The sequence below is a fragment of the Pteropus alecto genome, unplaced genomic scaffold (genome assembly GCF_000325575.1).
Source record: "Pteropus alecto unplaced genomic scaffold, ASM32557v1 scaffold164, whole genome shotgun sequence".
Lineage (NCBI taxonomy): Eukaryota > Metazoa > Chordata > Mammalia > Chiroptera > Pteropodidae > Pteropus > Pteropus alecto.
In genome coordinates, this window is record NW_006439568.1 from 6,527,659 (window position 1) to 6,544,891 (window position 17,233).

The window sequence follows — 17,233 nt, forward strand, 5'->3', positions numbered from 1 at the left end:
ATATGGAAGAATTATAACCTCCATACACTGCTGATTGGGAATGAAAAATGTACAACTACTTTGATATATGGTTTCATAATTCTTTAGTATGTTGAACACATACCTACCATATGAACCAGTAGTTCCACTCCTAGCTATTTGCTCAAGAGAAATGAAAGCATGTGTCCGTAAAAAAAAAAACAACACAAATATTAATAACAGCATTATTTATAATAACCAAAAACTAGAAACAGCCCACATGTCCATCAAAAGGTGAATGGATACATGGTGGTATATTCATATAATGACTTACTACTCAGCAATAAAAGGGAATGAACTATTGACACATACTATCACGTGTATGAATCGCAAAATAATTATGTTGTATAGGAGCCAGAAAAAAATAATAAAGACTATTATTCCATTTCTTAAAATTCTAGATAATTCGAATTAAGCTATAGTAAGAGAAATGGAGGGAAGGAGATTTATGGTGGGTATTAGTATATCTAAACTTATTGTACACTTAAAATACATAGTTTATGTCAATTATACTTAAATAACACTTTAAAAAATAAATGCAGTGATAGAAATAGTTTTCCAGATAAACTAGACTACTTGCTATTCCTGAACATCCTCAGCGTTTGTGCCTCTCTGTCCTAGTCATCGTGCCCCACAGACTGGAATGCCCTCCCTCCATTCGCCACCTGTCAAAATCCTCTTATTTCATAAGCCCTGTCTCACATGCCTTTATCTTTCTGAAGTACTTCCTGATTCTTACAATCCAGCATGCGTTCCTTGAATACTCCATGCTTCTTTAATGCCACACCTGTTCTGCCATGTATTATAATTATTTGGGTACCATCTTCCTCATCGGGCTGTAGAGAGCTTGGACTACATCCAACTTATCTTTATATCCCACTCCTCCCATGTTTAACAGAATCTAGGATTTATGCATGGGTATTTTGAATTCACAAAGTATTAATTCAGAATGTACTGGTCAAAATAGAATGTACTTCCGACTCTGCTGTACTTTAACCTTTAGTAGCTAAAGCGTTTTCTGTTTTTGCATTTCCATTGCTGCCGCATCACTGCAGAGATGTCCCGGTGGGTCTCCTTGCCTCCAGTCTCCCCTCCAATCCCATCTTTCCAGGATGATGTCACTAATGTTCGAGTGCGATCGTGTCACTTGCTTAAACTGAATTCTGTCAGAGGGTCCCCTTCAGGCTCTCTTCCTGTTTGCTCCTTCACTTCCTGGCCCACCTTTTCCCGCATATCCTCTAAGCCGTTAAAGAAGCACACAGTTTCCATGACATGCAGTGTGGTTTTCCACTTTCGTCCTTGACCCAGGCTGCCCCTCTCCTTGGGGTTCTCTCCTCTCAGCTGCTACTTTTTTTTTTTTTTTTGGTTTAGCCAACTTATCTTCTTCCTTCAAAGGTAAGCTTTAAGATCATCGCGGTGCCAGGCATTATATTTGTTATAACTCAGTCCACTCCCGTTTGTAGACGAAGAAACTGAAATGCAGACAGGGTGAGAGATTTTTGTTCAAGACTGCTCAGCGCATAGCCAGTACCTGGACAAGGCTGATTGACTCAATTAATGGCTCTCTAACCACTGTGCGATATGGCCTCTCCTGGATGGCAGTCATCGGATCCTTCGTTTGCCATTACTCCTCCTCCAGCCCTGTAGACAATAAGCTCTTTGAAGGCCATGGCCATGTCGTCAGACTCTGTCTCTAGAACCTAGCAGACTGCCTGGCAGAGAGCAGGCATGCAATAAATATTTTTAATGAATGATTCAAGTGATTAAGGTTATCTCTACTTGCCCCACCCACTCCCCAATCTGGCTGCATTCAGTTACTTTTTTGGGAGAGAGTATATTGAAGTCTTCATAAAGCAGACCAGACTAAACGGATAAGCAGCCCTCATGCAGACTGCCCAAGGGCGGATGTGTAAAGTTTAACCAGTTGACCCATACATCTGGGGGGAACGCAGGCACGTTTGGAAGGCTGTATGGCTGGGGCGGGCCTCTGAGCAGTCCGGGAGCTCAGATCTCCCTGCCAATAGCCACAGAAGTCACAGCGTTGTCCTCTCCCCTCCACTGCCGGCACCTCTCCCGCATCTTCTTCCCTACCCACCCGCTTGTCAAGAAGTAGAAAGCTTTGACTAAATTTCCTTAATCTGTAACAAGTTTCCAGTTCTACTATTTTAATGCATATTTTCTTTAAAAAAAGAAAAACGAATGAAGTTAAAACAAAATTAAACAAATCTTACAGCTTTGCTGCTTCACAGAGAGATCGACTCTTCCCAACTTGTTTAGTCCCCTGGCATTTACTATAAGAATGTGGAAGATTGAATTTCATGTAGTTTGACCTTTGGAAAGTTGGGATGAACATTTGCATTATTCTGATTTTCGCCCTCTCTTGCAACCAGCACAGAATTGCATGACAGTTTGAAACTTGTCTAGATTGTTCAGATATAGATTTTTTTAAAAATAGCAATTTTGTGGAGAGCTGATTTATTTGTTTGTGCTTGTTTAAATCCTTCAAGTAATGAAAATGATTATTGCTATCTACAAAAGAGGTGAAAGTGTCATTGAGCCAAGGCTTCACAGAGAAAATAATTAGAAAGCTGTCATTTCCATAAATACCTTGACAGTAAAATATCTACAAAGTACTGTAGTGAGTGTTTCAAATACAGAAAAAGCTACTAGCCCCATATTTAGGACCAGTCTCTGGAAAATTAAAAGTAAAATTTAAGTTTGCTTCCAGCACACTATGAATTCTCCATTCTTTGAATTGGTATAAATGTGGTTGTTAAGAAGTCTAGATTCTAGGTTGAATAATGTGGGACCTTGGTTCAATCACGTCTCCTCTCCAGAAGTTGGATTTTTCACCTTTGAAATGAGTGGTTGGATTAGATGATCTCCACCTTCCTTGTAGGTCGCTCGTTCTGTCTTTGATTATTTATTTGTTCGTGCATTTAACTAGAATAACTGTGGTTTCTGCTTTTCCTCTGTATCTAGTTCTCCCTTGGTAACCGAAATTGCCCGTGGTCTTTTCCACTTCCTGCCCCCAAATTCCCTGGTTGCTCTGCTTCTTTCATGTGGTAGAGCCGCTTCGAATTCTTTCTGCCCCATCCAATTTATGTCTCTTCTTCGGGACCCTTTTCTCTACTGGGTGGTGGCTATTAATAATCCTTGTTGAAGGATATTAATGGCTAATGTGCTGCCTTCCACAGCTAACACATCTTTATTTATATAGAAGCCTTAGAGATACAATGTTGTTGCTCTTCTCCCTTTTTCTTCTCCTCTCTCCCTGTAAAGAAAGACTTAGTAGAAATTAAAACTGAATGAACGAGCGATGGTTTGGCACTGGTGGAGTACTATTACTGTGTGTAAGCAATTGCCAACTTCACATAGTGAATTATTGCTTCGGTAATTTATTGAGAATTTAATTAAAGATACTCTGCTCCTAAAACAGATACACATTATTCTCTCACATTAGGAATTTCTCATGTGATTTGAATACTTAAGAAAGTGCAGGCTTGTCCAAGATTGCTAGAGTGTAATCTCAGGGATGATAGGAACCATAATTGTGCTGAGTTCCCCTTCCCCTCAGGGGCCTGATACCCTATGTGTCAGGTATTGGCCCTTGAAAAGTAATTTGATAAGTTAACCAATGAGAAGGCATCTAAGATTTTATAAATGAGTCAAACAAATAAATCTTAGTGTTTTACATGAAACTCTGATATAAATGAGCTAGACGGCATCCATTACTGTTCTTACCTCTCAGATATCCACACACTTCAAATTAATATTCTTAGTTGCTTTATTTCCATGTCATCTTTTTTACTCTGCTTTGCACATTTGCAAGGCTGTCCATTTTTACATCTAATCTGGGTAAGGCTCACAGATCAGAAATTGATTATTTTAGCCCAAGAAAATCATGTGTGGCAAATTGTCTAAAATGAAATAAAACAAAATAAAAGAAGCATTTCTGAGTTGACCACTATTGCACATTATCCATGGAAACTAGCCTCATGGGATATTAAAACACGTTTGACTTATTTAATATGCTAAGCTTATCAATTAAAACTGAAGTACTTTGAATGGAGAAACTAGACCTAAAAAAAATAAATAAATAAAAATAATTTTTAAAAAAATCTGAAGTAATTTGTACCATAGAATTTTCAATGCCATTATTCAAAACTTAAAGGGTTACCTTCTAATAAGAAGGAAAAACAAAAATGTAAAGGGAAACATTTGTGGAAACTTAACTAGACAAGGAGCCACCATAAAGATGGAACAGGCTTTTAACAGTAGACAAAGCCATCCTTCCACTGAGCCCAGCAAGCACTTCCATGTATCAGGCAGTGGGAGTGATATTAAGGTAATTCTGGTATAGATCATGCCCCTCAAGAAAGTTATAGTCTAGTGGGGGAGATAAGCCTTGTAGGAGAAATTATCAGATGACCAAAAGCTGGGATATTCTCCAAGGATCAGGCAATCAGGAAAAGTAGAGGTGGCCTATTTCTAGAGAGCGACAAGTCAAAATACTTTCTAGAAATGTCAAATAGACATCCCGAGTGCTGCCAGTCCCCACTCCCATGCCCCTGGTAGACATCAGTTAATGATGATGACAGTTTCCCTAGCTGGACCCAGAATGAGACCTCAGGCTTCTTTTCCAGACATCATTTCAGGCAATCGCTACCAATCAAGGTTGGCCAACAAAATAAAATTTATATCCCTTCCTAAATAAGTAATTGTCCCAGCTCCACTGAGAAAACTTGGTAACTTACGGTCTGCTCAGCTCTTCTGGGGGAGATACTCCTCCCAAAATACTACTGATAAAACTGGGAGACTGAATGGGGACTGAGAGAAGAGGATGGGGGCATCAAGGATGATTGGGTCATCCAACTTAGATTATTGGGATGATGTCGATGCCATTAAGACATAATAGCTATAGAATAAGCAGACTATTGAGTAGCTGGCATATGTCTACACTACAAGACACCTAAACGAAGATGGAGATATTCATCCAAACTCATAATGTTTCTTGCCAAATCTGAACCATTTTCAGTTTTTTATCTGAGTAATTAGCGCTGTCATTCATCCAGCTATCTAAGCCAGAAACCTAGGCAACTTTCTTGACACTTTCCACCACCCCATAGCTAACCTATCATGAAGTCTTATCAGTTTTATTTTCTATACATTTTTTTAATCCACGTACTTTATACCATTTCCACCACTAGATCTTGCATGAGACATACTTACACTAAAAAATTCTTCATTGTTTACCTGAAAGCGAAATTTAACTGGTCATCCTATATTTTTATTTGCTAAATTCTAGCCCAAAATAATCTCATTAAAAAAAAAATTGGTCTTCAGACTCTATGCTCTGGATTGGACTTTGGGTGGATTGTTTATTTTGTCAGTGTATGGTACTAAGATAATATAGACGAATGTACATTTATTTGACCTGCAGAGCACCATGTATATTTAGATGGCTTTTCAAAAAATAAATAAATAAATAAGTTCAGTAAAGTCAAACCACAGAATGTTTTGTAAAATACAGATGAAGAGTGCAGTGGAAAGACAAAATGTTTTCTCTGGTTTGACATTAGCTGACTCTTTTTCTAAAACTTTGATAACCATATCATTCCCCTAGGAAAGGCCGACATGCTGAAATTCTTCACATATTTTGTAAATTTATGTGTTATTGAAAAACTGAATCCTAGCCAACATGAGCGATATGTCAGGTTCCCTAAGAGCTTAGCAGAATACTATATCATGCATGACCTGTTTTTGAAATGGGATTTTGAGAAAAACAGCAGAACACCTTTTCTGACTTCTTTTCCATTAACTGCTCACACTTGACACATTCCTGAGATGATCTCGTTAGCTCCCATCATGGCTACCAGATTGCCAAATCTACATTCTTAGCTGAGGATTGTAGTTTCAGGTAATAGAATCAACTCTGGCTAAGGATGTTAAGGCACTCACAGAGAGCCAGGCAAAGAAGCTCAACACCCAACCATGTTGTGAGGGTTTTTCTAGAGAAAATACCACTTAACCATCCCACAGCCCACACAACTGCCTCAGTTTGCACCAGTGACATCTCGAGACTGGCCGAGCTCTGCCACTGTTGCCGTTAAGAGCTGGATGCCTCCACCGCCATACTTCACCAAAAGATGGATTCCATCCACATTTATTTCCTCACAGTGCCTCCATCAGAACTGCCATTTTCAGCGAGTGGCTCTGTGCCCTAGCTGCGAGGAAAGCTAGGAACTTGGATTCTGGATTCTACCTTGGGGAAGCTCAACTTATAATTTGGAAAATTTTCCAAATACACAGGAAGGGTGTTGAAAGGTACTGATCAGCAAATAACGTGAAAGATGTTCCCGACGCTTTTAAGCAACATACCACACTTTACAAACATCCTACTACATAGTTCATAATGATTAAGACACAGGCGTTGGGGTCCGATGGACTTAGGTTCCAGTTCCAGCTTCGCCTCTCACTGACTGGAAGACGGGATGAGCTGGCCCCTGTTAGGTGTCATCTTCCCATCTGTGAAGTGGGCACCATGATATAATTCACCTCATAGGATGGCGATCAGAAGACAATGAGAAAAGCGAACGTGTTTAGTGGTGGCATTTACATCCTCACAGGACAAGTACTGGACCTCATTGTGAATATTGTCATTACCTATCTTCTCTTTCTTTTAAAGTCTTTTAATTACAATCAATTTGGGGTTTTGAAAAGAATCTTATGTTTTTCTTTAGTGCTGTCTTTTTCACGTAAAAATATTTATTCCTAGTGACTCGTTTCACCAATGACATTATTGAAAAGGTGTACAAACATTCATTTTCTTAAACTTCTTTTTCTAATATTTTTCTAATTACATGGCCGAAAAAATTGGAAATTATGGAAAAGCCGAAAGGCGGAAATAAAAATACCTCAAAATTCTATCTAGAGATAGCCACTGTTAATGACGTGCCATATCTTTGTTGGGAAGTATTTTTTATCAACAATAAGAATCACATATTTGTGATGGGCTTCAAACTCCCTTCGATTCCCGGAGGTTGCTGTAAGCCCAGTCCCCAGCCCAGCCTCCCACAACCTTCATCTGCATTTTCTCCAGCTTCAGGTTGGAAGGGAAAGGTCGCTTGAAACCTTTGTTACCAGGTTGCAAGTTTTGTTTTATTTATCAATTTTGTGTGTCAGGTTTATGTGTTAGCTTCGTGTTTCTAAACGGGGAGTCGAGAATGCTGGGAAATATTATTTGGCTCAGCAGGAGCTTTTGAGAGAGTGAGAGGGGAAGAAAATTACTCTTTTATTGTGAGGTTTGCCAAATGATCTCTGAGAAGCTGTGATATCATTCATATGCTGTGCCAAGCTGGATCGAAACTGCTCATCTTGGCAGACATCTAGAGTGAGCGTATAATTCCTCGGGGTTGGTATGGGCCTTTATCAGAAATAGTTCCATAGGCAGTATTTACATAACTGTGGTGGAGTGTGAGAATAAACACAGCTGTGGCATTGCCCTAAATATTTCTATTCAGCGGGGAATTAAAAGAGAACTTTATCGCTGAACTACAGATAAACACAATTCATCAAGCAATGGTCAGTTCAACTGGGGAACAAAATAGGAGTTATAAAAGACTGGCCCAGCTGAAAATAGCTCCAATCAGCCATCCTGACTTTATTGCTCCTTTACTCCCTCCCCGCTCTTTCTCGGTTCTAGAAATACAGGACTCATCAACTAGCGAATAAGTTGTCTAGATTTTTTTTTTTATGCTGAAGAGGTAGCGGAAGGCACTCTGATTTATTGAGCGTAGGCCTACTACGTGTCAGGGTGCTTCCAAGGTGCTTTATATATGTCCCTTTTTGAGAAGGGCTCCCTTCTTCTTTCTAGATTGAATGTTGATGAGAGTATGTTTTTATTTTTTGTTTCTTTGTTTGTTTTCGCCAAGGAGAAGCCTTTTTAACTGAAATGGAAGCACGATTGCCACAGTTCTAAGTGAGCTGCATCTTACACGTTACTTTAAGCATCCATGTACTTTGAACATCAGTACAGTCCCCATTCAGCTGTGCACGGGAAGGTAGTTACATGGCATATTAGTTTTCTTGGACTTCCATGTCAAAGTGGACACAAATGGAAAGCTGAAAACAACAGAAATTTATTATCCTCTCTGTTTTGGAGGTTGGAAGTATGAAATCAAGGAGTTGGCAGGGCTGGTTGCTCCCGGAGACTCTGAGGGAGAAACCATCACCTGCCTCTCTCCTCTCTCAGAGTCACCTGCCTCTCTCCTGGCTTCTAGCGGTCAGATCCTCAGCATTCCCTGGCCTGTGGAGGCATCGCTCCAATCTGAACCTCCTCCTCACCCTGCTGTTTCCTGTGTCTCCGTGTATCTTTTCTGTCTATTATAGTCGCACTCTCATTGGATTTAGGACCCACCCTAATCCAGCGGGTAGATTCATGACATAAGGCTCTCACCTCTGTCCTTGCTTTAATTGCTTCTGCAGATTCTATTTCCAAATAAGTCATATTCTAGGGTTCTGGGTAGACATAAATTTAGGGTCAGGGGATACTACTCAAGTTACTACACCTGGTGAGCTTCTTGGGGACAGGGACCATGTACTCTCCTTTCCTCTGCAGCGGTCCTCAACCTTTTTGGCACCAGTGACAAGTGCTCTTACGAGAATCTAATGCCTGATGATCCTAGGTGGAGCTGAGGCAGTGATGCTAGCGCTGGAGAACAGATACAAATACAGGTGAAGCTTCACTCCCTGGCCTGTTGCTCATCTCCTGCTGTGCGGCCCAGTTCCTAACAGGCCACAGACCTGTAGGAGTCCACGGCCTGGGGTTTGGGGACCCCTGACAGCACCCAACACATGCTAAATGCCTTTGAGTGTTCTGAAATACTCGCAAACACAGTGTAGCTTTATGCTCGTTTGCAAAGAAATCACTGCATGTCTCCAACTTTAATTCGTAACCCAGGAGATTCACTGGGATTTTCTGTTTCAGTATGCAGGCCTTGTCTCTTTACTAATAGCATAGCTAAGAGAGAGCTTCAGTACAATACAAAATACAATACGAAAGCATTGTATTCACTTACGTTCTTTTTTCCAATTACTGAGCCAACAGGAGATTCTTAAAATGCCAAAAGCATAAATGACAACTACTAACAACAAGATTTACAAGTCACGAAGCATTTTCACAACTGCGATCTCGTTTGATGCTGTAGTAACCGTGAAGGTTATTATTATCACCTTCATTATAATCATTATCACTTTCATCATCATCATCATCATCATCATCATCCCTTTTTTATAGGGTATAAAGAAACTCGAGGCTCACAGAAATTAAGTGACCTATTTGTGGTCAGTGTATGAGTCAGGACTTTTAGCTGCATTTGACAATAACCCAACTCAGCAAGGGAACATAGGAGTAAAGTATGAGGATGTACTGAGTGTCGGGTCGACTAGATCCAGGTCTGCCAGCTCTCAGTTCTACTTTTCTCCGGGTCGGCTTTATCTGCAGGCAGACCCTCCCCTCTTGCTGGCCAGATGGCCATCAGCAGATCCATAATTATATCAGACCCCTCAGTATATATGATGAGAAAAGAAACAATCCAGAAATGACTAATCCAGAAATCCTGAGCCTGGTTCTCTTTTGTCCAAGTAGCATCACATTTACAACCCTCAAATCATGAAGCCCCCAAACCACACAGACTGAGAATGGGGTAAAGCCTGTTACCAGAAGGGGGGGATGGGAGCTGGGCAGACAGAACTGCAGGTGTCCAGAAGGCAGCATAGCTTACAAATGACAGAGCTTGGACCTGAGACAAGGTTATTTTAACCAACAGTCCAGGTCTCCTGCTCTTTCTCCCCTTCCTCTTGTGTTCAAACACAGCGAATAGGTAATGGATGTACACGGGGCAGAATTCAGAAGATACAAAGTTACACAATGAAAAGTCTCCCTTCTAAGCTTGTCCTCCTGTCACTCAATTTCCTTCCTAATCGAACCCACCCATAGACCTCTCCAGGCATAGTCCCCACATTTCCGAGCATTCGCATAGATCATTTTACATCAGGGACAGGATGCTGCTCTCAGGGTTCTGCCTTGTGCCTTTTTCACTTCCATCGTATTAGGCATTTTTGGTTCCCTGACTTTAACGATTTCAATCACCCAGCCACAGCGGCATTTTCACACACCACTTAGTTATTTTTCCACTCTTGAGTTTTTCTTATTTTTTTCTCTCTCTTCTTCCCTCCCCTCTTTTTCCTTCATTTCCTCATTTTTATCTCCTTCCGTACACTTAGAAATTGCTGGAGTAATGATTGGAGTGGAAACCGATTTTTGGAAGAATGGGTTACATGAAATACTTGACCCTACAAAATGGTTCTTTGGGGGTAGGTTGTCAGCCAAATACTTTAGAAAGTTGAAACCATTTCTCAACTCTTTTCATTCCCATAGTCACTGGTTAGGTTAGGCAGCTGAGGAAGCAAAGGAGCTTCAACAGATGGTTGTAGCTCTAGTTATGGCCATAATCATATCAATTTGTGCTCCTGAGCTGGCTCCTCAGAGAGCTCTTTTAGGTAGAACAAAGAGGTAGATGGAATAAGGGGAGATGTATTATCAGGTTTGCCCCAGATCTTTCACTGTCTCACAAAAGACTCAAGCATCTCTCCCCAAAGTTATTTTTTCCTTTCCAAGATGTTAGAAATAGTCCTTGTGTCACGTTTTTAATTTTCCTGGGGCTTGCATTTTCCTCCAAGTTCAAAGACTCTGAAAAAGAAGTGGACCAAAGCACACCCTGGAAGACTCTCCCTACCTCACTGGACCACAGCCATTTCATTGTACACGAGTTTGAGAAGATTATTCATTGGAAACTAGAACTTAAACTAGAACTGATCAAGATCAGCTTGACACTATGACATCTCATGCATGTATCATCTCATGCAGTCTTTCCAGTAATCTTGAGAGGCGAGTGTATTGAGCCATTTTACAGATAAGGAGAGAGAAGCTTAGGGAGGTCAAGTAACTTCCCTAAGGCCTCATAGCCAACCAATCTTAGAGCCAGATTTAATTTAAAAAAAAAAAAATCCATGTGCTTAACAAGTACTTCCTGGCACACATGCTTTGAATTGGTGAGATAATGGGCTGCTGGAAGAACCACGACACAGCCATTCCAGAAATGGAATTTCTTTCTCTGTTGCTAATCCTCTAAAAAGTTTGTTGCACTGCATCATATTTTGGTAAGATGGGATTAAATGACAAATGAGGCTAACGTGTGTGTATCTGAGGTTTGTGCTAGGTGATGTGCTAAGTAATAAATGTAAAAACCACCCCCTTGACCTTGTTTACAATCTTCAGTCGTCACTCAGAGGTTCTGGGGACTTTAGTACCACCAGCTACTTACTGTTTGCTTTAGATAGTGGAGCTCATTTGGTATTGAAAGGGAAGTCTATATCCCTTTTTGTCCTTCCCCTTTGAGTTCTTTAGGGGTGAGGGAGAAGTGAATGTAGATTACTGAATGCTTTCATTTATTCATTGTACAAATAATCTCTTCTGTGCCAGACCAGCCAGCAATTTTTAACCCCCATCATTTTTCATGGTTTCATGCTACTCCTATATGCTGTTAAGGAGAGGCACTTTCTCATCCCTCCTGGTGTCACTGACCCCTATCTTGAGTGCACAGTTTCTCTGACTTTATAACCTGGAGTTGCAGCTCAGTCGGAAAGAATGGTCTTCTCCTTCATCCAACTCTATAAGCTCTTTAGAGGCTGCTGGTTCTCAGCCCCAACAGTCTCCTTTTACATTTGGGACAGACTCTCCAGAGCTTTACTTCATCCAGAGCCTCTCTGTGGTGGTTTCAGGATATGTTCCCAGATTCTTTGATTCTCTTCTTTTAAGAGGTGAAGCCCACTTCTCCTTCTCATGAGTGTGCATTGGACTTAGTGACTCACTTCTCACAAGAAAAATGAGCGAGAAGTGATGGTATTTGACTTTGGAGACCAGGTCATAAAAGCGATTGTAGTTCCTTCTTGCTTTCTGGGGGGGAAACCAGCTGCCATGTCATGAAGGCACTCAAGCGGCCCCTGGAGAGGCCCGTATGACAACAATCATGTGAGTGCCCCATCTGAGAAGTGATCCTCAGCCCAATCAGGATCACTGTTGCAACAGGAAGCCCCCAAGCCAGAACCACTCGACTAAGCCACTCCCAAATTCAATAATGCACAGATGCCATGAAGTAACAAGTGTTTGAAGTTTAAAGCCACTTGATTCCAGGGGAATTTGTTACTCAACAGTAGATTATTAATACACTCTTCAGAAGCCCTCTGTGTGTTGCCCTCCTGGAGACGATCAGCTATAAGCATATCTCTTTAGGGGTGTTTCAGCTTGGCCTTGAAGAGGCCTGCCATGATGCTAAACCTATGTAATTTGTGGAACATTTAAAGCATATGCTCAGGCCTCGGCCTCTAGAAACTCTTACTCAACAGGTCTGGGATGGGGCCCCAGGTTCCGTGTTTACTTAAATGATTAAAAAAAAAAAAAAGTTTACAGGTTTCCAAGGAATACTTTTGAATGAGAATGCCTGCTTCTTCTTCTTCTTCTTTTTTTTTTTTTTTTGTCTCTAAAAAGCACAGGCCTCTCTATTTTGTGTCCAATGTGTTCTTTCTTTGAGACCGACTGGGGCAGGTCAGTTCACCTTTCAGCGTGTCCCCCTCAGCCGCTGGGAGCCCTGGCGAACAACCAAGCTCAGCGCTTGTCCTTATGAACTTGGAGAGTATCCTTTCTCTGACTTAAACTGCATCAGATTTACCTGGAGGGTGATTGCTGGGCCTCACCTGTAATTCAGTGGGTCCAGGGTGGGGACCAAGAATTTGCATTTCTCAGAAGTTCTCAGGTGATGCTGCTGATCTGTGGCTGCACCAAGAGAACCACCACTAAGAAGCCTTGGGCCTCAGAAATATTCCAAGATCGTTCCTATACTGCAGGCAACGACAACAAATAGAAACAAACAAACAAAACCTCATCCTTTTTGCCTGAGTCAAAAGTAATCCATGGTGAGAAATCCTACTAGTGGTTATTTTGGGGGATAATAACTGGAAAGGGACTGTGAAAGGGGTCCCTTGGGATGTGTGTAATACTCTGCTTCTTGATCTGAGCAGTGGTTACACGAATGTGTTCCCTTTGCGAAAATACTTTTGAGCTGCACGCTACAATTTGTGCACTTTTCTCGCTATATGTTATACTTAAAATTTTATTTAGAAATTAATAATGATAAATACTGTCTAAAACCTGGGGAAAATGGGCCTCCCCGTCACTAGCCTGTACCTCTGTTTACAAGTCAGCTTTCCCCTGGGGATGTGCTGGCAACCCAACAAAGGAAATATTCTTCCTTTCTTTTTTGTTGGCATTGTGTGTGTGTGCGCGTGTGTGTGTGTGTGTGTGTGAGAGAGAGATACCTGGGGAGTGGCTGCTTCCCAAGCTGTCACTTCTTTAAAAACAAATCCAGATCTTCAAAAGAAAATATTATAAAAGAAATATTCACCTGTTTTAAATTCCTAGAACAATAGACATCGGTAGGAACTTTGAAAAGCAAGTCGAGCTCATTAATGCTTTCTGAGAATGCTGGTCTGTCTCTGGCTGTGCACCTTTACTGAAGAGCAAGAACTTCGGGAGGGAAGGCCAGCTCGCCCCAGGCTGACCGCCGATTTCTTTGAGAGGTGCCCAAGAAGCCCGAGATTTTTTTCTTCTGTATGAGGACAAATGTCACCTAACGAATTCCCTGTCTCATCACATAAAACCTTTGGAGTCTCCATGAGAAGGCTTGTTTTGCAAATTTCTTATAAAAAGATGCTAATTATTGCTTAAACTCCACTAGATACATTCCACTTTCTACATCATTCCTTTTCTACAGTTTAAGTTTATGGGTAAGAAGTTTCACTCACTCTGAAAAGTTGGTTTCAAATGTAAATGAAGCTAGATTACTTGGGATTTCTGGTTTTCAGGTGATCTGCAGAATTGTTGTTTTGAAACACGGGAGTGAAGTAGGACACTTTGGGGCATGTTTGCTGGTGACAATGACTTTAAACAGCTGTAGAAGACAATGGCGCTCTCCTGCTGGAAGCTGTCCAGTCTAAGGAGAGACATCATAATACAATATTTAATTCATGGGCTTTTGAGCCTAACCAACATGGGTTTGAATCCCAGTATCGCCAACTGTGTGGCCTGTCATGAATTACTTCTCTTTGCCTCCCTCCAAATTTCAGTTTTTCCTTTTGTTAAATGGAATTAATATATCAGTCAGAGGGCTGTTAGGAAAATTATATAAAATAACCTAAAGATGATTTAACATTTTACCAGGCAGATAGTAAATACTCAATGAAAGGTAGCATAATTATTAAGAGATGAAAGGAAATTAATAAATGGATCATTTTATTCAGCGTTGAATTTCCCCATCCCTATATCTTTCTCATGCAAACATGAATGAATAAATTAGCATTTACTGGCATGTATACATGAATGAATAAAATGTATTTTTTTCTGTCCACAATAAAAATTATTTGTCTAAAAAATTACAGATGTGTAGAACAGGTTAATGGTTGCCAGGGATTTGGGATGGCGATCAGGAGAGGAGCACTCGTGACTATGAATGCTAGAGAGAGGGAGAGCATCGTGGTGATGGAACAGTTCTGTACCCTGACTGCAATGGCAGTTACATGCATCTAGCGTCTACACGTGGTGCAACGGCATAGAACGATACAGTTACACTGCGCCAATGTCAGTTCCCTGGTTTTCATATTGCATTATAGTTACGTAAAATCTAACCATCATCGAGGGAAACTGAGTGAAAGGTATCCACAGACCACTGTACTATTTTTGCAAAGTGGCGTTAACCTGTAAGTCCTTCGAAATAAAATTTTAAAGTAAAAAATATATTTGTCTAGAATTTCCTCTTTTTACCTCAGTTAAAGTATTCAGATCCTTCACTATTCCTGATGGTCCAGTTGGAGCTCTGGCATAAGTTTTGGTGCTGGCTTTAAACATAACACTCGCAGTGCCTGTGTCTCCTCATCATTAACCCTTTCTAGGCCGTTTCGCTCCTTCACTACAGATGTCCAAGGATAAGTGGTAAGAAAATGTGCCACAGTCAGGGTTCCTAAAGAAGGCAGAGTCTGGCCATCTTTGATTCAAAAATATTCACAATTAACAATGAGCAATAGGATTAAGCATGTGGCTAGATATTTTGATCTCCTTCTTGCCAGCAGCAGTAAGGATATAAGTATATTATTAAAATACTCTGTGGATTGAGAGGTAAAAGTTAATATCAGTTCACAGTTTCGAAGTCCTGATACGATACCACAAATAAGCCAGTCAGCTCAATAACAGGAAAACCAAACATTCTTAATTCAAGTGACACGGTGATTGAATATCTATGCCCCCAGTACCTAGGCCAGTGTCTGGGCCCTCAATAAATATTTGTGGATGAATGAATGAGTGAGTGCATGACAAGACCATTAAGGTAAACCATGCGAAACTGACAAAGTCTAAAAATAAGAGTAAAGAATTCGTTCACCTTTGTGTTCCGGGACTTGAGGAAGCAGGATCGGCCAGGGAGTGTTCTCACCCTTCTCTCTGCTTCTCCAGGCAGCTCGAAGTCCACTCTCCAGATGCTAAGCACACAGTGATCCTTAGGAGCAAGGACTCAGCCACTGCCCAGGCCTGGTTCAGTGCTATCCATTCCAACGTCAGTGACCTGCTGTCCCAAGTGATCGCCGAGGTCAGAGAGCAGCTGGGGCAAACAGGCATTGCTGGGAGCCGAGAGATCAGACATCTTGGCTGGCTTGCAGAAAAGGTAAGGAAAATGTTCCCCATGTCATAGTCATTTTGCCCAGGGTTTCACCAGCACTGGTGGCATCCACTGACGTCAGTTTTCTCATTCCATAGGTTGATTCCCTCATTCACAGTCTGTCTATTTGGATTTCTTGTCCGTCTCCAACAGATTTGCCTTTGCATTTTACAGGGGCTGTTTCTTAATCAACTTCGATTCCCTCACGTATATTCCAATATGTGGCAAATAGCAGGTGGTCACTAATTATTTGTTGAATGGATGAATGAGTGAGTGAGTGGATGGACATTTATTCTCACATCGACATATGAAGGTTAGGAATACTAACTCAAACTCACAACAGAGCTGATGCCTTGGGAGGTAAAGAGGTTGAAATTGTTGCTTAAAAGGATTTGTGTGGGTTATGATGAACCTGCTTATCAATAATGCAGATACATTTATAAATAAGAGCAATAATAATATCAGCAAGAATTTCTTTGAGCGATGCCTATGTGCTGATTCTTTTCGTATATCGTCTTATATTTTATCTTATTCTTAAGCTGGCAGACCCTGAATGTCATTGATGAGCACCTATTTTGTACAAGGCATGGTGCTAGGCTGGAGTGGGGAGGGGTGTATAAATATGAACAAAGACTTAGTCTGTGTTCTCAGGGAGGACAGCCGCTGTGGCAAGGGCCTGGGGTCATGTTAGTACTGTCACTCTGATTTCTTTTCCCAAGCTACGTGATACGTTGAAGATAGTAAAACGCACTTTGCAGTGATCTCCTGGGAGTTAACCTTTCTCTTCATTTCAAAGGATTGAGTTTTTGCCATTGTCCCTACACCTGATTGCTGTCCCTTGAACTTGACCTTGAGTGCTCAGGAACACTGGGCTTTAGGGACAGTCTGACCTCTCAGTGACTCACATTCTAATAGGTGGTAAATGGGAATAATAATCATCACAGTAACAGTATTCCTGCCAGTGAACCATGTCACCTGAGAAGGCCCAGTCAAATGGCACTTGAAAATAATGCTTGAACATAGCTTTTGGCTGTTTTCCACCACTGTTCTTTGTTCGTACCAGTTCATACATGGGGCTCAGCCACAAAGTTCAACACAAAGTGAGCTGTTTGGTTTGGTACTGTCCCATCTCTCACAGACTTCAAAGGACTACATTTATACATTTATAAATAATAGCAATAATAATATCAGCAAGAATTTCTTTGAGCAATGCCTATGTGCTGATTCACTAGGTAGTGGTAGCTCCAAAATCATAATAAACACGAACCACAGGTGCCTCTTATAACCTTATGTGTCAGGGTTTTTGATGAAGACAGCACTGCAAATCTGGATGATATCATTTTAGAAGTCATAGTCTTTAACATCTCTAATTATTACTCTCTCCAAATATG

The 17,233-nt window shown here is 41.0% G+C and overlaps 1 protein-coding gene across 1 annotated transcript in view; it reads left to right on the plus strand.

Annotated features, from left to right (window-relative positions):
- The window catches only part of SNTB1 (syntrophin beta 1), a gene marked incomplete at its 5' end in the record, with an annotated part of 199,453 nt that overhangs the window by 118,784 nt on the left and 63,436 nt on the right, over positions 1–17,233 (plus strand). Inside the window, one exon of the mRNA XM_015592951.2 lies at positions 15,641–15,848. Within this exon, the coding sequence (XP_015448437.1) occupies positions 15,641–15,848 (208 nt within the window). The remainder of the gene's footprint in view (positions 1–15,640; positions 15,849–17,233) is intronic.